The sequence below is a fragment of the Crocodylus porosus genome, unplaced genomic scaffold, assembly GCF_001723895.1.
Source record: "Crocodylus porosus isolate Cpor-Errol unplaced genomic scaffold, CroPor_comp1, whole genome shotgun sequence".
NCBI classification, from domain to species: domain Eukaryota; kingdom Metazoa; phylum Chordata; order Crocodylia; family Crocodylidae; genus Crocodylus; species Crocodylus porosus.
The window spans coordinates 15480769-15503153 of record NW_017728909.1 but is presented as its reverse complement, the minus strand read 5'-3'; the positions used below and the strand labels follow the sequence as shown (position 1 = coordinate 15503153).

Below are 22385 nucleotides of genomic sequence, written 5' to 3'. Positions count from 1 at the left end.
TTCCTATCTCTTCTAAACAACCTATAGCCCTCTGTGTCTAATGCCCAGTCAAATGTTTCATCCCACCATGTCTCCACTAGGCCAACCAGGTTGATTTTACAAGGTCCTCCTGCTTGTTCCCCATGCGTCTTGCATTAGTGCAGAGAAACCTTAACTCCCCCCCCCCCGAGGGAGACCTGGGCCACCCCCTCTACCTGAGAGACAACTGGTTCCTTAGTATATACCTGAGCTCTTACCTGGGCAGGTCCTACACCTGGTTGAGTTTTTTCTTGCTCCTGTGGATCCCCATCCCTCGATGAACTTAGTTTAAAGCCCACCGGAGGAGGTCAACTAGCCTGTAAGAAAACAGACTCTTACCTTTGGGGGAGAGATGGAGACCATCACGCCCCAGGACACCCTCTGCTCTGCAGTGCGGGTCGTGGTCCAGGAAGCCAAATCCAGCGTGACGATACCAACTCCAGAGGCTCCGGTATTCCATATAAGTGAAGTGACCTGGTTTCCATTTGGGATTAAGTCAGTGTTGTCCTGCCACAAGTTATTTGTGTTATAACCTAACATCTGGATGACCTGTTGTGGTTGGCAAGTATGCATCTAAATTAACACTGTTTTCCCTTCTTGCTTTGCTGCATCGTAAGTCTCATACCTGTATCAGTACTACAGGTCAAGAGCCTGGAAATAATTTTTGCTTATACATTCCCCAAGCTCTTTTACTTTTTGTCTGCTTGAAAATATCAGCATTTGCGTGAGACTGAGCCCTGTCACTAGTCTCCGGCTCTGCTCTTGGGTTTATTCTTGTGGAGAGGAGTCATTTTACTCATTGTATGGGAGAAAGGCACTGACAGAAAGCAGCTGCTTTGGTTTGATTCAGTAGCAGACATGCCTAGGAATGCCCAGCCTTCTGGGAGAGTGCAGTATTGCCATGATTTGTTTATGCCTTGTGATCTTTACTTTGATTAGGCAGATGCACATCTGTCCACCCATTTCTAGAATAGCTGCAGGTGCCAAACCATTTTTTTTCTAATTTGAGCATGCACATTTCATTATAGTTAGGTACTATTTTTCAGTTTATATCCCATCAGAATGGGGAAAAAAATCTTGGAGTGGAAACTTTGGTATAAAAGCCCTCTCTTCTTCCTCCAGTCATCACCACCTCTTAATTATTAGTTCTGACAAATATGAATGTGATGCAGATTGGTGCAAGCCTTTCTGCTTGCATGTTACTGCTATTGAAGTTCTTATTTTGGGGGCTTGGAGAAAGAGCCAGCTTAGAAGATGGTAAGATCAGTAAGAGTTTTGATCTGTAGAAACTTCTATAGAAATCTGTAAATGATTGCTTAGAACGTGTAGTCTCTTCAAGATGACAGCCTTTTGGCTTAAGACAAAAGCTGTGATCTTCTCCGGAAAACCTGCTGAGTAAATTAATCCATGTGATTTGAAGAAATAGAGGAATAGTTGAGAGAACTTAACTGTTACAGCCGAGCAGAGATCAGCAAGCAGTGCACTTTTTATCAGAGGGAAGTGTGATAAAAGTCAAGCCAGAAGCTTAAGCCTAGTATTTCCACCATGATGCTGACTATCCATAAGGAGTTCAGTGTAAGATGGGGGAAACATTCTGCACTAAGTCTTCTGTCATCTGTGTAAACTCTTACATCAAATGATTTTGTCGTCGTAAGGAGTCTAGCAGTGGCTCTGGTACCAGCATGCATGTGTGCTTTTATAGGACTCAATCAAAAGGGACATTGGCATTTCTTTTAAATTTGAATAGCTGACTTTACAATGAACAATTCTTTATTCCAGTGATCAAATTATTAAGTAGCTAATCATAATAAGCACCAGCAGTGCTACTTAACCTTGCTGGAAGCATAAGAAGTATAGTATCAAGCAGTTTTCAGAATGATTGACTTGTAGGTAACCTGTGAAATAAATATCAATAAAGAGTATTTAAGTGGAAAAAAAAGGTTTCCATGCATACTTGCTCACTCAAAATGTGAATGAGCACACCTTTTTCTTATTTAACTCTGTAAGGCATTCGAGCATCTCTGAATACTCATTAAGTATTTGTTATATGTTGCTCAAAGGAGTTGACTGAATTTTGCAAGACTTCTTGAAAAGTTTTGGCTTGAATTTGAACCTTAACTGATTAATTCATTTTAAGTGCAGAGATTTTTTAACAATGTGGGCAATTAACCATTACCACAAATTTGTAAAGGAAGTGGTGGGTTTTTCATTGCCTTATGCAGTACAGGTACACTGTAGTCAAGCACACATTAGTGAGCTCAGGGTAGGAATGACTGATGAAAATGACTTCTAGTAACCAAACATCAAACTATATCAGCGGAACCCAACTTATCTGGCTCTACAAGGTGGATGAGTGATGCTGGGTTGGTCTGTGGGTTGGCTGTAGCACATCTGACCTACATGGTACCCCATGGGTCCAGAAATATGTTGGTAGGATGAACAGCAGCAACAGTAATTGCCGCAGCTCGAGAATCTGCATCAATGAACACTGCCATCCTACCACCAAATTTCTGGACCTGTGGGAAGTCCCATAGGTCAGATGACATGACTCCACGGGCTGTATCTTGGCTACCTGTTGACTAGATCACATCTCAGGTGTAGGCAGGATTTGTTGTAGCCAAGTCAGAGGACTGGACAGTCTGTAGCCAGATCAGAGATCCTGATGCACACACTTTGATTCAACATGAAATAACGTGTAAATTGGATTTGTATATTGTCTCTGGATACTCTAGATCTTCCCTTATTTCTGAGAGTGCAAAACAGATTACAAGTGAAAAATTAAAGCTATTTTGCATTAGTTTCTGTCAAATTAAGCTTTCTTCAAACATAAAGAAAACAGTACGTCACAGTTACTTCATGACTAGGCTTTATAGGGTAGTATTCAGACTTCAGATTATTAAAGTGGTGTTAAACTTTTGCGTTTTGTGTCTATTCTGGGAGGGTAGCCTAGCAACACAGCAGTAGTGATCTGCAGTGCCATGTAGGTAGCAACATGCTGTCACACCAGTATTCCAGATTTGGTTATAGCTTTCATTAGCCTTTGTGTGGCATTTAAGATGTTATCTTGAACTTCAATTTAATTGTTTGAAATCTGGTAAGAGGGCATCTCTACTCCTGTGCAGCAGCTACTACAATTAAGATTGTATACGGATTTTCAGCTCGGTGAACAACTGTTCACCAGGGCACCCTTGGGGAAAACCAGAGGCAATGGTCACAAACTTCTGGAAGACCATTTCAGGCTTAACATTAGGAAAAACTTCTTTCCAGCCAGAGTGTCCAGACTGTGGAATAAGCTCCCTCCAGAGGTGGTGCAATCGCCTACCCTGGAGATCTTTACGAAGAGACTAGACAGTCACCTTGCTGGGGTCACATGACCCCAGTTGTCTTTCCTGCTTGGTGCAGGGGGCTGGACCCGATGATCTTCTGAGGTCCCTTCTGATCTATATTCTATGAATCTGTGAAACTGGAGGGCCCCTGATGCCCACACCACATAACTGGTAGCAAGATGTACCAGCTATACCCAACAAGTGGTTTTGGTGAGCAAAGGAAGTAATATAGTCCCAGAGGTTCAAATATGCTGGTCTTCTATAAAGCACACTTAAAACAAGGTTAAGTGAAAGCCTTGGCTTTCTTCTATCTATAATCACAGAATTAGAACTACAGCTAAAAGACTCTGAGTAGAGGTGGATAGGGAAATCATCCAGCTAACTTATTTTTAAAACTTAAGAATATTGCAAATCAGGATAAAAAACCCAAGATCTTTCAAAGTTTTTGCATGAAAATGATGAAAAAAGCTTGCCTGACCACTGCCAAAATAACCTATAGCACAAGTTAAAACAGTCATTAGGATGGGAGAGACTCCATAGCAAGTCTTTACCTTGCCATTCTTCCATATTGCAGATGATTGACCTGACTCTCTATTACTGTGGCTTAGATGTCCTGTTGACGTTAATCTAGTTTTGTTGTTGTTGCTGTTTTGGTTTGTTGTTTAATGTTCATCAGAACAAGGACATGGCCTTTGATCTCTTGCATCTCATATGAATATTTTAATCATTGAGCTATATAGTCAGTTTTTGGTCCACTAAATATTAAATTAATCATACAAAGCAGAACAGCTGAACCAGGCAAAACTGAGAAAGTGCTACCCCATCAAAGTATTCAGTCACGTCAAAAATCAGAATTTGTTTTATGGGAAAACGTTGATGTTACCACTATGAAGTGGTATGAAGCATCTGAGGAAGTGAGCTCAGGCACACAAACACTTATGCATCTTTGATTTAGTGAGCCTGTGGTACATCTCTATCTTGCCTTGAGCCTGATGATATTGCTACTAAACTTAATTTCTATACATTTTCTAATTCTAGGTAGCGTTCTGTTTCACCTTTATGTCAATATTTTTTTACATTTCAACACTGTCTTATGTTAGCACTGCTGGATGTTGCATCAATATAATACATGAACGTATTTGGTATAGTTATCAAAATAAATATGTTTACCCATTTTTGCCAGGCTTCCAAACCTAATACTTGCCCTCTAGCTGGACAAAGAGAATGAATTGCCAGCTATGTACATTACCAGTTCTACCTCTTATAGCATCTTGGAGGATTGCGGGCTTAACTCCAAGACAGTCAGGTGGGTAAGAAATGCTGCAGGATAGGACCCAGAGAGTCATAGTGAACGGATCTGTGTCATCCTGGCAAGAAGTGGGCAGCGGTGTCCCACAGGGGTCAGTGTTCGGTCCAGTATTTTTCAACATCTTTATTAACGATTTGGATGTTGGGGGTGAAGAGCTCATTGGCCAAATTTGCAGATGACACCAAGTTATGGGGGAGTGTGGTCATGCTTGAAGATAGGCTATAGATGCAGGCGGACCTAGACAGTCTACCAAGTTGTGCAGATCGGCATCTGATGAAGTTCAATGTTGAGAAATGTAAAGTGCTCCACTTCGGGACGAGCAACCCGCAACGCACCTACAGGCTTGGCGACACGAAACCGACCAACACCACCAGTGAAAGGGACCTGGGGGTAATAATAGACCACAGTACGAATATGAGCCAGCAGTGCAAAGCTGTAGCCAGTAGGGCAAATAATACTCTGGCATGCATCAATCGATGCATCTCCAGCAAAACCGAGGAGGTGAGTCTTCTGTTCTGCTGGGCTTTGGTGAAACCACAGATGGAGTACCGCATCCAGTTCTGGGCACTGCACTTTGACAGGGATGTGGACAAGCTTGAGAGAGTCCAGAGAAGAGCCACCCATATGATCAGAGACTTGCATGGCAAGCCATACGAGGAAAGGCTGAGGGATCTGGGACTCTTCAGTCTGAGGAAAAGAAGGCTGAGAGGGGACCTGGTAGCAGCTTACCGTTACACTAGGGGAGTACATGAAGGGCTCGGTGAGCAACTGTTCACCAGGGCACCCGAGGAGAAAACCAGAAATAATGGCCACAAACTCCTGGAAGATCGATACAGGCTAAACATTAGGCAAAACTTCTTCACAGTCAGGCTGTGGAATAAGCTCCGTCCAGATGTGGTGCAGTCGCCTACCCTGGAGATCTTCAAGAGGAGACTGGATGGTCTCCTTGATGGGGTCACCTAACCCCCAGTTATCTTTCCTGCTTGGTGCAGGGGACTGGACTCAATCTTCCGAGGTCTCTTCCGGCCTTACAATTTATGAATCTATGAATCTTCCCCGCCCCCCCTTGATGTTTCTCAGCCAAGTACTAATCTGGGCAAATCCAGTGTAGTTTGGAGTTTTAATGAGATTACAATGTAAAGTGATATTGCTTCATCATTATATTGCAGTTTCCCCTTTTTTCTGTTCATTATCCAAGTGAGCTCACAATTTATATGCAAAGGACAAAATAAATCAGGGGGTGGGTAGAGGAGGGGGGAGTTGTCCTTCTCCCTTCATGCATTTAATCTCAAGCAGTGATCGGCTGTTTAAAACTTTCTTCAGAGCTGTCAGAGACTCATCCAAGGACCTTCACAATATATCTTTCCCAGTCTGGAAGACATATTTCTGTTGTGAAGACTGGATAAATGGATGGAAGACATTATCATGTTTGAGAGCAACTGAAGTATAACTTTCTTTCCTGAGTTCTGTCAATTCCAATTTTTTTTCCACTTGCCCGCTGTCTTCAAGACACAGCTGCTTCTGAAGACACCTTGCTTCAAAGCAGCCACTCTGGGGAAAGAAGGAAAAGGAACAGAAAGTATTTTACAACTTTCCCATGCTTTTATTCCATGTAGGAAATTGAGCTTCCTCACTTGAGAGGCACATCCCAATTTGGGGTGGGGGCGGGGAAGGAGGGAGAAAGGTGTGTGTGATATGCAAGTAAATACAGTAGATTACCGAAAGCACAATATAATTGAATAGTCAGAAGCTGCTAACTTGAAGCCTTAAGAGGGATTCTCATCATTTTTTTTAATTAATCCTTTTTATCTTTAGTCAAGCATTTCATTTTAAAACATAAAAGCTGCGATAGTCAAGATTTTAATGGGATGTATATTTAATATAATTAAGTAGAATAAATTAATTTTAAAACTTTTCTCTGTGGAAAATAAGCAAAAATTCAACCATGCTCTCCCCCCCCCCCGTGTGTGTGTGTATTTTTCTGTTGGTGAGTGCCAGCCAGTCAGCACAATCTTGTTTAATTGAATTGCCAAAACATAGCCTTATGAAAATCGTCTGGGTTAACTTGTTGATATCTTTTCAGAAGATAACTTTAGATGCATCTTGGACAGGATTTTATAAATCATAGAAACTTGACCCAAAATTAACTTTATTTTTACGTAGTGCAGATCTTCTCCTAGTAACACCTGTCTTTTGAAGAACCATGGATTTTCAAGAAATATGCATTACTTTGCAACTGAGAGATTTGCAGTAACACATTACTATTGGTTTTGTTAGAAGAGCCATAAGTCAATGTTCATTAATCTTGCTGCTACTGCTGCAACTCAAGAAATAATTTGTCATCTTGCCATGTCCCTTCTCAGCTGTGTTGCAGCAGTCATTTTTAATACCAGTGCTGAAAACCTTTTTTGCAAGGATCCAGTGCTCAGCAGCATTTGATCCCACTGTTAATGGCAGTCTAATTTTTAATCTCCAACTGTAGCAGAATTGATGTATTTGGGGAAAAAAAAGTTCCAGTCTGTTCTCTAGGTAGGCAGTAAATATTTTAATCGTCATTACTAGCATTTGGCTGATGCAGCGTATTAAGATCAGTACCATTAGAAGTCTGAGAGGACATTATACCATGAACAGATTAAAATATGGGTAAAGTAAGTGCTTAATGGCAAAAATGACATGCAAGGTATAGTGTTCTAGAGATTCCAACACTCCCTCCCCCTAACGGCAGTTAAACATTTCTACTGAAGTGTCACTGTAACACCTTCCTTTTAATATGAATAGGAAAATCACTATGAAATTCTGTGCCCTAATTCAGAAAGGTACTTAAGCACATATGCTCAGTTTTAAACATGCAAGTGAAGTCATTGGGTTTTCACTCAAGTTTAAAGTGCCTGCCTAATATTTAGTGAACACTGAAGCTATTTCATATAATAAATCCAATTGGATTATAATTAAGAAAAGAATTAGGTAAGTAAAGAACGAGTAAGTGACCAATCCTATAGCTGCTGCTGCATTACAGACCAGTGGCTATTTGGTTATCTTTTACCATTTGCTATTGTGGTCATTTTGCTCCTGATGGTTTGTCAAACACATACATGTGCCTGGGGGTAACCTTGGTCTCATTCTGTTTTCATAAGTAATAAGATGCACAGTGAAAGATCTACAACATTTGACTGAAAAAAATTGTGGTTTTTTTTCTTTGCTTATCTGTTTCCTACTTTCCTTTTTTGAGGAAATTAAACACTTCTTCCCCTTCCCCACCTCCCCTTCAGTTTTACCTTTTGGTTTATCTTTCATATTTCTAAGGCATCTTCTTTCTTTCCAGTCAGGCTCAGCTAATGCCCACAACTCAGTTACTGGTGCACTTAAAATTATTATATATTTGGAAAGAGGTAGAATGATATCATGCAAGAGTAAAACACACATCACACTTAAACACTGGAAGACAATATCCTTGAGTACAGTGAGTGAGACAGTCATGGGAACAGTACTGGATAACTGAACAAGTCCTAGCAGATTGTTGTACCTATAAAGATGAATGAGGCCATGATGCCACGATGCATAGTGGGAATAGTAGGTACTATTAGTTTTATAATGCACCCATTAGTGGCCAATATTGAAATACTGTGTCAGATTCTTATGCCAGTGTTTTGAATGTAAACATGTTCAAAACGTGAAGTCAAGAAATTATCAACTAAGATTTAAACAGCTCAGTCTTGATTCATCTAAGTGAAAGTTAAGATGTGACTTGATCAGTCAACAAGTATGCGGGAAGTGTTTCTGACAGACGTTTCTTTCCTAACGTACAAGAAAACCACATAGTGAGTTCAAGTGGCTTTAAAGTAAAACTGGACAAATTTCAGCTAGAAATAAAACACGGATTTAAAATAAAGTAATTTATCATGGGAGCTCGTTAACCAGGGGTGCAGCTGATTCCCTGTCCTTTACAGTCTTTACATGCTAAGTTTGTAAAAAATATTCTTGTAGTCAACCAAAAGTTATGGGCTTAATGATTCAGAAAAGCAGTCTAGATTATATCAGTGGTTCCCACAAGGGTTCATATTTGTGCCTGATCTTTATCTTGAAGCAAAAAATGAAGAGGTATAATATGTACTACCAAATGTGGCTGAGATTCAGTCTCTTCAAAACTGACTCGCTAGACTCTCGTTAATAGATTGTTAGAAATCCTGCTTGCCCCTCTGACACTGTTAGGAATATTAAGTTTATGTTGGCTGCGGTTAGAAAAAAACTGGGGTAATTAAACTTTGGTCTATTCAGATCACCCTGACTCTTTTTGTAGTGTGAGATAACTAACTTGACCCAGTATTTGCAAACCTCAGAGTCTGCAGTTAGGTGCTATATAGAAGTGACCTCATTTTCCTAAAGTATTGGACAGCAAAGTCCCTATTGAAGTTAAAAGTAGCTACTGGGTGGGCACCACTTTAGAAAACTAGTCCATTTATGCAGACACCTAACATTGGACACCCGCTTTCAATACTTTGGTCTTAATAATGTCTGGAGCTTACTTTACCCAACTGTAACATTGTTCCTTTAATATTCTGCTTTTCCTGACCATTTACCTGTAAAGTTCTTCAGGTTCCTCATCCAAAACTGCCATTGAAAGGGAAGATTCAGTTTGGTGTAGCTGAATTGCTGCCAGTTCAATTTAACGTAGGCTTGATTATAGAAGAGACCTATCTGTGCAGCAAAAGTGCAAGTGAGAAATTGCCATCTGACCAAGTGCTGAACAGTTCCTGTGGAGTTGCTCAGAATTCATGAGGAACTATTGATTTCACCTTTATGCAACGTGCATGGGCCAAGCCCTTTGCCTGTGGCTAGAACAAAGCAAGCTTGGCTCATTGTTGCTTTGTCCTTAATTATAATGATTTCTGCAAGTAGTTTGTGTGTAATTTGTAAGTACCATACAAACAATTTGGATACAGGGTTTTAAAATGTGCTGCTGTCAGAAGAACAAACGATGTGAGGGTAGTAGTGTCTCCCACCAACTGTTCGCAGATGACGGATGCAGTCAGAGTTAATCAGATTCTTGCCTACTGCATAGAGACCAATTTTGACAGGCGTGGTGGGATTGCACTTATACTCATTCTTAATTTCTTTACTATTTAAAAAACCCAGTTTATTCTTAATTTAATTTTAGGTGAAGGGAACCTCACAGACTTTCAGCAGTTATTAGGATCCTCCAGCATACTATGAAAATGCATTCCTGTCCTTGTATGCGTATATAATATTGTGTTTGTTTGTGTGTATATATACCGGGGCGGGCAAAATATGGCCCGTGGGCCAGATCAGGCCTGCCAGGCCATTCTAGCTAGCCCACGGGACCCCTAAATATATTTAGAAAATTAGCATTATCTGCCCCTGGCTGCCTGTCAAAGATCCAGTAGGACCCAAGGGGAGCTGGCAGCAGGATTCAGCAGCTGCAGCAGCAATGGGTAAGAGATGGGCTGGGTATGGGCAGAAAGAGAAGGGGGGTGAATAGTGAAGAGGTACCTGGGTAGTCAGTTGTCAGGCAGGTTATAATATGTCAGGCAAGTTATAATGTATCATAAATCCAATGTCTATATTTAGTCCATGATTTTTAGTATCCAGGAGGTTGATGAAGTGAAGTTCGTAGGCTTGTCTCTGGGAAGTACTTTGCAAGTTTCCTTTGAGGATTAGAACTGAGAGATTGGAGAGAGAGTGGTTTTCTTGTGAGAAATGTGCCCCCACAGGTAATTGGGTATTTCTACACCTCAGTGATTTAAATGAATTCCTACCTGCTGTATCTTATCAAGAAGTGCCAAATTTGGTGTAAAGTCTTTTTGTAATTGAAAATAAGCATAGTTTAATGTCAGTGTTTTAATATTGACCTTTTTAAAGAAAAACACCAAAAAAATGCAAATGCAAAACAAATGTTAATACACTCTAATTTAAATCTGTTTATTCTGACCACTTAACTGAAATCAGATTTTCAAGGATAATTTTTGTTTGATTTCACCTGTTGGGAGAAATTGATTTTTCCTTTGATATTACAGATCAGACATTTAAAATGGAGAAAGAATATCAGTAATGAGTAATAGCCAATCAAATGCCTTCCTAAGGAAATGTTTAAGGAACACAGGAGAGACTTGACTTCTGTACACAGATTCCTGTGCACAGTTTAGTTGTGTTTATGCAGTTCAGTTGTGTTCTCTCCAGCGAGAGTTTTCTACTTATCAGGGTATGGATTTTCTTACTATATAAATAAACTGAGTGAAATTGAATGTCATTGTTACAGAGCTGTATTTCTGGCTGATGTAAATCAGCATGATGCCTATGACTTCATTTTTTTTCTCAGTTAATAATTTGGTCCACAGTAAATTCCATGACCCTTTCAGTCTTCTGCATTTTGGGGTAAAGTAGTGGGAATAATTTGCTTTCTGTTAGAGTGTGATCATTGTTTGGAGTTACCTTTCTTTGGAAGAGTATATAATCTTTCTTATCTCTTCTTCCTAGGTGCAGGACAAATTCCGTTTGGACCTATCTGATGAAGAGGCTGTACATTACATGCAGAGTCTAATTGATGAAAGTGTCCATGCTCTGTTTGCTGCAGTGGTGGAACAGATACACAAGTTTGCTCAGGTAAGATGTATACAAACTAATGCCTGCCTATTAGACCAATTGTGAAAATACGGTCTGAAGGATGACTGCAGAAAAGTGATGTCAGTGCTCTGCCTGCCTGCAATTTCTTATGAACTCTTGAATTTATTGGAGGGAGATGATAAAATATGTCAAAATGAAAAGGACATCTTAGCAGGTTTTTAAGGTCTGGCTCAACAAAGCCCTGGCTGGAATGATCTAGTTGGGGAATATTCTGTTTTGAGCAGGGGGTTGGACTAGAGTTCCTGGGGTCCCTTCCAACCCTAATTATCTATGATTTCTATGACTCTGACAAGTTTTGGGTGATCATTGACATTTGCCAGCCTCCAAAACATAAGAATAGCTTCATTCTTTGCAGTGCTGTAGGTGTTTGTTCAGTGACTATAGCAAGGAAGGGGAAATCTTAAGAGCCAGAGCTCCAATCTTAGCATATCAACAGTTTCATACCACTTTGGTTTTATCTGAACTTAAGTTGGAGAGTTATTCAGTGGTGCAGTTTGTCTGTTTTGGCAGACTCTGGATGGGTCATTCTCTAAGAGTAAGGGCTATTTGTTAAAGAGATATTTTTGCAGTCTGAATCCTATGAGAGGAAGTACCAGCATTCCTAGTATGTTGTCTTCAAGGAAAATAACTTTAATAATGAATAATTGCCTGTTTTCCCTTTTACTTCATATCATACATGACTGTTAATCACCAGTAAGAGGTTTTCTGGTTTTGGTTTTTATGGGGGGAAGAGTTAAATGCTGGCTTCTAAATAATATATTCCAACTAACTAGCTGTTTAAAATTCCCAGGGAGAAATATTCCCTGTTCACCTTTCTTAAGATTCATACTTACTTTGATGAAGGATGGCATTTTAGCCATGAAGTGTATGTGCTTCACTAATGTAGTCCATCAAAAGGGACAATAAGATATTTTGATTGTAATAAAATGCTATTTATAAAAGCATTTTATTTCATCTGCACTGTATTTTGTTAAAGGCTTTTGACATTTCTAGTTTGCTTTTATCAGGAATTTAAGAGAATATGTTGTCTCTTTGCATTAAATATTAGTCTCAGACCAGGCAATTCAGAGAAAAAACAAGAAACTGATCTTAGAAATGCTTCCTGATCTTCCAAGTGCAATAAAGAATGTTTCTTCTAACTGACTGGACAGAATCAAATACAAACTCAAGGGTTCCTGTGAGAAGCTCTGTTTCTATGGCTGTGATTTTAGCAAAAGATCTTTCACTTCAGGCAAGGGTGTCAAATCTACAGCCCACAGGCTGAATCCAGCCTGCAGGACTCCCAGATGAGTCAGAATTTTGGCAGGTGTGATAAACTAGAGCAGGGTCTTTCACCGAAGTCTGGGGCCCCACTGGGGACCCATGTCGGTGGAGGGGTTGAATAGTGGCTGCATTGTGACTGCCACTGCTGTTCGCCTCCCTATCCATGCATCTAGATCAGGGATGGGCAAAACACACCCCTCGGGCTGGATCCGGCCTGCCAGGCCATTCTATCCGGCCCACAGGGCCCCTAAGAATTTTAGAAAATTAATTTTTATCTACTCTTGGCAGCCTGTCAAAGATGACAGGCAGCAGGACCCAGCGGCTGAACAGCAAGGCCCTCCCAGCTTCCACCCCACCTCTAACCCCCAAGCCTCTGTGGCTTCTGGTCTGGCAACCCTTTGGCTGTTCCCCATCTTCCCTCCGTCCAAGTGGAAAGTCAGATAAGATCTGATGAAGGGATGGGAGGAAATCGCTGCATCTGTCCAGCAGCCAAGAACCACTTGGTGCTTGCCAGGCAGGGCGGGAAGTGGTGGTGGTGGGAAGTGTTGGTGGCAGCGGGGGCTGCGGGGAGTGGTGATGGCACAGAGAGCAGCGGAAGAGCCATAGAACATGATGGAGAGTAGCAGGGAGGCCGCAGGAAGAGTTGGTAGCATGTGGAGCAGTGATGATGCTGGATGGGAACCAGCGGCGGCACTGGTGGGCAGGCATGCAGGAGGGAAAGCAGGGAAACGATGGGGAGTGGGAGTGTGGAGCCTGTGCTGGTACCCTGGGCCCAGCGGGGACCCAGGGTGGGTTGGCAGAAACCAGGGAGCCTGGGTGCGGGCTCTGTCTGGCTGCATCATGTGAGGCTCGCACACAGTTTGCAAGAGCAGCATGCAATGGAGCTGGTGGCCCAGCCCTGTCTCTCTCTTTCTCCCACCCCATCCACAATAACTCTACACCCTCCCACAGTCCTCACTCCAACCACATACCCCACACCCATCCATACCCAACCCCCCACATACCCCTCCTACCATCCACATACAATATACAGTAGGACTGTATTTGGAGCTATTATGCAATCACGTCTAGATACACTTTGCAAACACATAAATTAGTACAAAAATATTTTTAAATAAAATTAAAATAAGTTATAGTAGATTTTGTGTGTGTGTATGTGTATGATTTTGGGTTTTTTGTTCCCAGTTTCAAGATTGCAGCACCGTCCCTCCCAAAAGGAGTAAGGGGAGGGGCAAAGGTCAGGTGGCAAGAGTTAGAGGGCGGGACTTCTGCTCCCAATATGGCAACCGGGGGTGGGAGTGGAGCTACCTATGTGACCCTCAACAGCTCACCACAACTTGGTAAGTGGCCCTCCACCCAAAATAATTGCAACCCCCCACCCCAAATCTAGACCCAGCCTGCAAGGAGCCCTGTAGTCAGGATCTGGCATGGCCGGGGACCAGGTGAATTTGACATCCCTGACTTAAGACAGAAAAAAGGGGGAGCTGCTGCTTGGGAGGGCACACTGTAACATCTAACCACAAGATGAACATGAGCTACTAATGTGATGTCGCAGCTAGTAAAGCAAGCAAAGCTCTGGCTTGCGTCCATAGATGCTTCTCAAGCAAATCCCAGGATGTCATCCTCCCACTGTGCTTGGCCTTGGTGAGGCCACAGTTGGAGTACTGCATCCAATTCTGGGCTCTGCAATTCAAGAAGGATGTGGAGAAGCTTGAGAGAGTCCAGAGGAGAGCCACGCGCATGATCAGAGGTCAGGAGAAGAGGCCTTGTGATGAGAGGGTGAGAGCTACAGGACTCTTCATCCTGGAAAAGCGCGGGCTCAGGGGTGACCTGGTGGCTGCCTATAAGTACATAAGGGGTGCGCATCAGGATCTGGGGGAACACCTGTTCACTAGAGCGCCCCAAGGTATAACAAGGTCAAACGGTCACAAACTCATCCAAGACCATTTCAGGCTGGACATAAGGAAGAACTTTACTGTCTGAGCCCCAAAGGCCTGGAACAGATTGCTGCTGGAGGTGGTGCAAGCACCTACTCTGGACTCCTTTAAGAGACGTGGATGTTTGTCTTGCTGGGATCCTTTGACCCCAGCTGATTTCCTGCCTCTGGAGCAGGGGGCTGGACTTGATGATCTTCTGAGGTCCCTTCCAGCCCTAATGTCTATGAAATCTATGAATCTGCGTGATCCTGTAGCTATACAAGTGAGCTGAATTAGCTGAACTTTGACCCTGGACAAAGCCCAGTTCAAACTGGGAGTGTTTCTGCTATACTGGTAGTTATAGATTCATGCAGACAGAACAGTTACGGTATAAAGCTGTTGCAGGCTTTGCCCATATTCTTAATCTGTGTATTGATACAAACCTGAATCTTACTTCCAGAATGATGTTAGCCAAAAGAGCAAAAATGTCCTTTTTTTTAACTTAGTATTTTCACTATGCCTGTTCGTTTAATATGTGAACACAAGGAAATACAAACAGTTGAAAATGCCTTTTTAAGAGAAGTCTTCATATTTATAGTCTCCATACTTACAGAGATTACTTGATGTCCGACAGTGAATTCATTTTGAAGAGCCAGTTCCTCGACCCCAGGGTTATAGCTTCTAATGCTTCTATGTTTAACTTAATAATAAACAGAGCCATGTTGTCTTGACATGACACTGAATTTGATTTGCAATGCATGCAATTAGGTGTAAGTAGACTTTTTTTAAATCACAGGCTGACACTAGCCCACTTTTCCCAGACGTCTCTGTGGAAGAAGTTCCTTCTCAGGTAGCTACCAGAACTTCCCACTATCTAATAATGCATTTGCTAAAGAGCAACAATAAATCATCGTTTTCAGACTTGATTTTTTTTTCCCACTCAGGTGTATTCATCATGTCTGACCTTTCTTTCTCACCCAAACTTGTCTATGCTTTTGAGAGAGGTAAATAAAGCATCTAAAAGCCAGCTTAATGCTGGTTTTAACATTGTATTAGCAGCGCATCCAGTTTTCTTATTAACTATTAGGCTGTAGCAGCACCTGACCCTAATGATGGAAATGAATGGTACCTTCAAATATAAGAAAAGCATGGGTCTTCTCTGTCCTAATCCATGTGCCTGAGCCCAGGTGTCGCAGCACATTGTGGACCTGGTACCGTGGGTGTGATGGATACAAGATCAGGCCTTACATTTCAGAGGCTCACAGGTCTAACTGAAATACTGCTCTAAAGTGATTAGGAAGTTGAGCATTAACGGTTAAATTCTGTTTTCTGATGCACATTCCCAGTTTCCACCATCTTAATGTAAGTGAAGATGTGTGCCCAAGACTACAGTATCATTGGCCATGAAGTTACTATTAATTCTAGTCAAGTCACTGAAACCACATTTTTCACAGGTGGCCACTAATTCTGTGTTCCTTAATTTGTGAGAGCTTAACTGAGGCCCCTGGGTTTAATTTGTAGAAGGGCTGAGTTTTCACAGCTGCAAGTAAAGTTAATGGCAGCTGTGCTATGCAATGCTAAGTATTCTGGAAAAAATCAGGTGTAGGCACCAGGTATAGAGGAGACTAGACAGTCACTTTGCTGGGGTCACCTGACCCTAGTTGTCTTTCCTGCTTGGTGCAGGGGGCTGGACTCGATCTTCCGAGGTCCCTTCCAGCCTTACAATCATCTCAACCTGAGCACCCAAAATTAGTGGGTACTGTTGATTTTAACCTCACTGAACCACAGGTGCCCATCTATAAAGCTGGGATAATGCCCCCTCCTGTCAAAGGGGCATTATGAAAATAACTCACCATTTTTTGTGATGCACTCAGACACTCAGCGATACTAGACACTCAAAAAGCCAAAACCTGCTCGTCAGACATCACTGTTACGGTGTGCAAAAATAAAGGCCTGCAGCTCATACTAATCATGGAGCTAAGAAAATATTGCATAGCTTATCATTAAATGTATCCGTCCTGGGCACTGAATGAGATGAGAGTCAGTGAGAGGGGAAATCAGGTTATTAGGCTATATAGTAATCCAGATTCATGGGGTGGAAGCTGAACTAAGCTTGCCTGGGCAATCTTCATTGTTGCACTGCTGACTTGAATGCTTGGCTTTTCAACTTCGCTGGGCGTGTTGTGTATTAAAAAGCACGTGTTTTTAAACCAAACTTAAAAAAAGAAAGGAGAATGTTATCTTGTGCCATACTCTTGGGGTGATCTTCAGGAAGCTTGACGTTACTAAGACCATCGCACAAACCCCTCTACTGTTTGAGTAACAATCTGCTACTTCTGATAGTTATCCTCTGTGAACCATATTTAGGAAAGGGTGGATACAGTATTACAATGGGGTTCCTAGATATCTGTTGAAAGCAGAGACTGATGAGATTTAGGAATCCTGTGTCTCATTGCAGATTGTAGAGGGAATTGATTTGTATTGTGCGCCATAGTTTTCTGTCCATAATCTCCAGGTGTGCCTTGTGCCTTCTCCCTACACCAGTCCCACCTCTCCTACCTCTCCACAGCTTCCTTCTCCCCACTGTCTGTGTTTAGCACAAAAAAAAGGCACTGAGATCACAGGAAAGAGACTCTCTTCCTACTGTTAGTTCAGGTGCCTATACCAGCATAGCCCATGGCTTTCCAGGGCTTATTCAGTGTCTTTTCCGTCTTTGAATACAGAAGCTGTTTCATCTCATGGCTGGGGGTATTTGGCAACAGGTTCCCTGTCTGATAAACCCTGGTTTTGGCTGGAATGGATAACAACAAACTGGACAGACGGTGGGAGTTGTGGGCAGGGAGGGCTGATCCTGGTGCCCAAACCATTTTTGTCGTAGGTACTGGTACTCTGCATGCGCGATGCATTCTCACAATTAGTTTCTCCCCTGTCGAACCTTTTGCTCCGCGTCTTGCATTCATGACTTTTTGTCCCCAACTTTGTCATCCCTGCATTGATTTTGGGCTCTTAGGCGATCCTTGTATTTTTATCAGGTGCCCACCATGGGAGCTTCTGCCAGGACATAGTTATCTCGGTGGCTGCTTGTCTCTCTAAACTGTCACTTTCTGGGAAGCGTGAAGTTACGGCTGTGCGCGCCTGCGTCCATCATGACGAACCATGACAAAACTTCCACAAGGAAGTTTTTGCCTTCCTCTGTAACAGGGGGTATGGCAATCAACCTGGGATCTCGTGAGCCTATGTTAACCTTTTACAGTAGCAGCACGTTGGCTGCTGTGGTTCCCCCTGTTTTCCCCGTGGCAGGTTAGGGTGTTAGGCCTTGTGTTGTGTCAGGGTTGGCTGCACTGTTACCAAGAGGTGAGATTATGGACTTGAACAGGATGGTTTGGATAGGGATGATCCTGCCTTAAGAAGACTGTTGAACTAAATGATCTGTGGAGGTCCCTTCCAGCCATATTTCTCCATGGTCCTAAGATACAAAAAAGGATAGATGGACAGACTCATTTACTAGCCATTGTGGAGCCAGTTGGCACAGGGAAAACAACACATCACTGATATAAAGGCATCTGCCTGCCAAGGTTCAAGGTTAAAGCAAGTCTGCCGATGTGTCTGAGTTGTTTAGTAAAAAGTCACCAGAAATTCTTAATATGGACAAATGTATTTCCCCTCACCTCGAACACAAAGTCATTTGGGCTGAAATTTGTACCCTGTATGTTTAAAATTGTCAGTTCTGTGAACAAATGAAAAAAGTATCCTAAAACAAACTGTCAGAAACCAGTATAATAAGCATAATTAGCCCAATTTTCATCTCTTTGCCCTTCTTTCTCCCTCCCTCTGTGCACCCTCCTCTCTCCCCACAAGCAAAAGAAGTAACATTAACCAGTACCTGTAATCAGATATAGTCCCAAATAGATACTGGAACATTGCATTTTTCATACCATTGCATAAGTGTTTTGTAATACGTAAGAACAAAATCACTGAGCCAGTTGCTTTTCCAGCCCGAGGTGCTGAGCACCTGCATTCCCATTGACATCGGAGCTGCACGGGCTCCGGCCTTTTGAGAAGTCATGTTTATTCTGAAGGCCTGAGCAAGTGTGAATAACACAAAGGTGCTTGGCTTTCACAAATAAAGGGAGTGTGTGACCATTTGTTTGAAGCTGCTCGTCCAGATATACCCTTCGGGGAAAGGGAGGACATTAATATTAGGGGAACTGGGTCAGTCTTTTAGACTTTGGGCCCAGGTACATTGTCCTCACTCACATAATAGTTTTCACTGCAAGGTAAAGTGCGAGAGAGGAAGGTCCAAAATCTTGAAAGGTCAGAGAAGAGAAAGATATCAAGGCAAAAAGTTTACAGAGAGCAGTTTTAAAAAGAGTTGTGCAAGGCGTATTTTTTTTTAAAAATACAAGAAGCAAGTATTGTAGTGGTGTTTAGACCTTTTATTGGACCAGCTGCAGAGATCTAACAAGCTTCCGGGTACAAATTGCCCTTCCATTTTTAAAGCTGCTTTTATGATTGGAGTTAGAGCTTTCTTAGCAACCTCTGCGAGTTAATCAGAATGTTGTTCACTTAATATCTGTCCTTTTTGTACCATCTTCTTGTGGAAAAGTTCTGCATAAAGTCTAAGAGTCTCTAAAATAATGGACAAAGAAATTATTATTATTGAATTGAACTTCCGGCTAAGTGATCCCCTTGCATAATAGCTGAATGGAAATGTTCTATTTGTGCAGGTATTATGCTGCTTTGAATTGCAAAGAGCACAGCTGCAAACAGCAATTAAAACACTGTCTAATGCTGCTAGACATGTATTATATGACATGTTTAAGCAGCTGATTTGGCATAATGCCACGTCATTTTTCATTTGAAATGCCCTTCAGTGTGTGCCTTGTTATCCACCAATATATATTTATTTTTCTTATCACCTCCAAAATGAGCCTGCAAATAGTACTGTGCAGTCTGTGTGGTTTGTTGCACCAGTTAAGATAAGAGCGTTTAATAAGTCTGGCTATTATAATAACCATTGCATTATGATACCAGGCAGTCATAATGGGCAAGTAAAGCTCACATTACATAAAGAGAGCTTATTATTTTGCCATCAGCTTTTTTTTCTGAGAAGCAACAATATGTTTTCTGTTTTTAAATGAATATTTTAAACAGATACAATTCAAAGTTGCATCGTGAAAATTTTAATTTACAGGACTTTTTTAATGCATATCTTCAATCTGGTATCTAGTCAAATGCCTGGAATATCTTAAGTCATTCTTTAAGTGTCTCCACATATATGGCAGTTTTCTTCCCCTGGGGACCATCTTTAGACCATATTTCAGGGGTGCTGATTGTAACAGTGTTGGTGTAAAGAAACAAGCAGGCGAGGTTCTTTGGGTGAATTTACCCAAAGAACTTTGTCTGTCTTTAAAACATACATATTTCTGTGTTTTTTGGAAAAAAATGTGTTTCTAGAACGCTGATCAAGAGAATGTACAATAATTTCCCTGCGCCCTTAAATGCTTACTAGCTAACTCCCTGGTAAGAATTATCTTCATTCTGACAGCATAACTCATTTCTGTAGAGAAAGGAAATACTAGAAATCGGATTAGTCAATCTCCAGTTGAAGTGATTAAGGTTACTTTACTTCTATTTCGCTTATAAATTACAAGACCTGAGGGAATTGAATCTTGGGAATACTAAGTCAAGCATTAATGTAAAAATGAACATTTCAAAATGTTTCTTCCAATCCAGCATTACAGTTTAGGATTGTAACAAGACCATTCAAATGCCTCTTGCCTGAGCATTTTCATTTTGTTCAGGTTATTAGAAATAAGCTAAATGTAAGCAGTATGTGGATAACTTTTTGCTTCTGGTAAGCAGTATGGCAGTATACTGCCAATGCTGTTTCTGTTGCATATGAAGTTTAATATAGAAGAGGACCTGATCCCCCCAAAATTAGTTTGGATGCTTGTAGTTGAAAGCAAACTTTCCCAACCAAACCAGATTAATCAGAAAGAATGTGCATTTTGGGTGGAAACTGTTTAGAGACTAATGAAAAGTTTTTTTTTTCCCCAGATATTTGTCTTAAATCATGGAAATTTGCCTACCTCAAAGGTTTTACACAGTTAAGAAATACTGCAGTTGCACCTAACTCTGTGAAAAAACCAAACCAAATGAATACCATACTCTGTTTTGTCTCCTTTTCTAGTACTGGAGAAAATAGAGCTGTCATCAACTTTGAGAGTGTGGACAGTACCCAGCAAGAAGAATATTTCTCAAGATACCCTGAACGTTGCAAGACAGCCCCTGAAGGCAAGAACTTTATATGGGATGTTACAGAGTGCCAACACCATGGACTAGGTGTCTGGGTGCTGAGTCCCAATTAGCAGATTGAATTTTTTTTTACAGAAAAAAATGTATTTATTTCCTACTTTGCATTTCAATGTTATTGCACCTTCTTTCTAGTAAGATACTTAAGCTACGAAGGTAAAATAACTTGCACCAAAGCCAAAGATGATTGGAAGAGGCTACAGAAGAGCAAGATGGCAGTTGATAACTGTAAATTTTTTTGTGTGTGTCACTTATTACATGATGCTGTCTGGAAACTTAAATCCATTTCTGCACTTACCTTGGCAGTACATACAATGGATAGCCTACAGGCATAGGTTGCAATTTCTCATGAAAGTCTTTTTGCCCTTCCTTCCGTTTGGGTCTGAAATCCGTCTTAAATGCATTTGCCTGATCCTCAGTTTGGGGAATGTTCTCTTTCAGAAAGGATGATGATTTCTTCCTTGCTGACAAACATATTTTTAAGTGCTGGTAAGTTAAGCCATGTGTAGGCACTCAGTTAAATTCCTAATGGAATAGACAGGTAGCAGGTGTAAGAGATGCTGTATTTAAACACTTTTATTATGAGTGCTTTTTGTACAGTAACAATGTATCCCTTGACTAATAAATCCTTCCTAGATGCAGTTTTCCCATGTTTCTTTCAAGTGTTTTTAATCTTACCTGCCCAGACCAGGCAAACTGCAAGGGTTATGTTTGTAGCTCCCTGGTTAATACCAGCATTCGCGCCACTCCACTAAAATGATGTAATAAACAATAATGAAATCATTATGTTACATGTCAGGTGTCAGAATTCACGAGGAGTCTGTTTGAATGATCAAAACAACTGTCATTTTTTGTTTCATAGTTCATCGTTTCTAGGGTCAGAAGGGACCTGAGTAGATCATCTAATCCGACCCCCTGCCATGGCAGGAAAGAGTACTGGGGTCAAACAACCCCGGCGAGGTGTTCATCAAGCCTCCTCTTAAACACCCCCAGGGTAGGAGCCAGCACCACTTCTCTTGGAAGTTGGTTCCAGATCCTAGCCGCCCTGACCGTGAAGTCACACCTCCTGATGTCTAACCTAAATCTACCCTCTGCCAGCTTGTGACCATTATGCCTGGTCACTCCTGGCAGTGCTCAGGGGAACAGGGACTCCCCCAGTGCCTGCTGATCCCCTCTGACTAGTTTATAACAGGCCACTAGATACACCCCCCCCAGCCTTCTCTTGTGGAGGCTGAACAGGTTCAGGTCCCGTCGCCTCTCCTCGTAGGGCCTGCCCTGCTGCCCCCTGATCATGCGAGTGGCCTCCTCTGGACCCTCTCCATGCTGTCCACATCCCTCTTGAAGTGCAGCGCCCAGAACTGGACGCAGTACTCCAGCTGCAGCCTGACCAGTGCCGCATAGAGGGGGAGGATCACCTCCCTGGACCTGCTCGAGATGCATCTGTGGATGCACGACAAGGTGCGGTTGGCCTTCCTGACGGCATCCACACACTGCCGGCCCATGTTCATCTTGGTGTCAATGATGACGCCAAGATCCCTTTCCGCCTCAGTACTGACAAGAAGGGAGTTCCCCAGCCTGTAGGTATGGTGCCGGTTCTTC

General features: G+C 41.9%; 1 protein-coding gene across 2 annotated transcripts in view; it reads left to right on the top strand.

Annotated features, from left to right (window-relative positions):
* PIK3C3 (phosphatidylinositol 3-kinase catalytic subunit type 3) overlaps positions 1–21432 on the top strand; it is a 132863-nt gene extending 111431 nt beyond the window's left edge. For both annotated transcript variants that reach the window (XM_019531826.1, XM_019531827.1), the window contains exons 24-25: positions 11146–11271; positions 20665–21432. In XM_019531826.1, the coding sequence (XP_019387371.1) occupies positions 11146–11271; positions 20665–20679 (141 nt within the window). In that variant the 3' untranslated portion in view covers positions 20680–21432. The remainder of the gene's footprint in view (positions 1–11145; positions 11272–20664) is intronic.
* Positions 21433–22385: the final 953 nt, after the last annotated feature.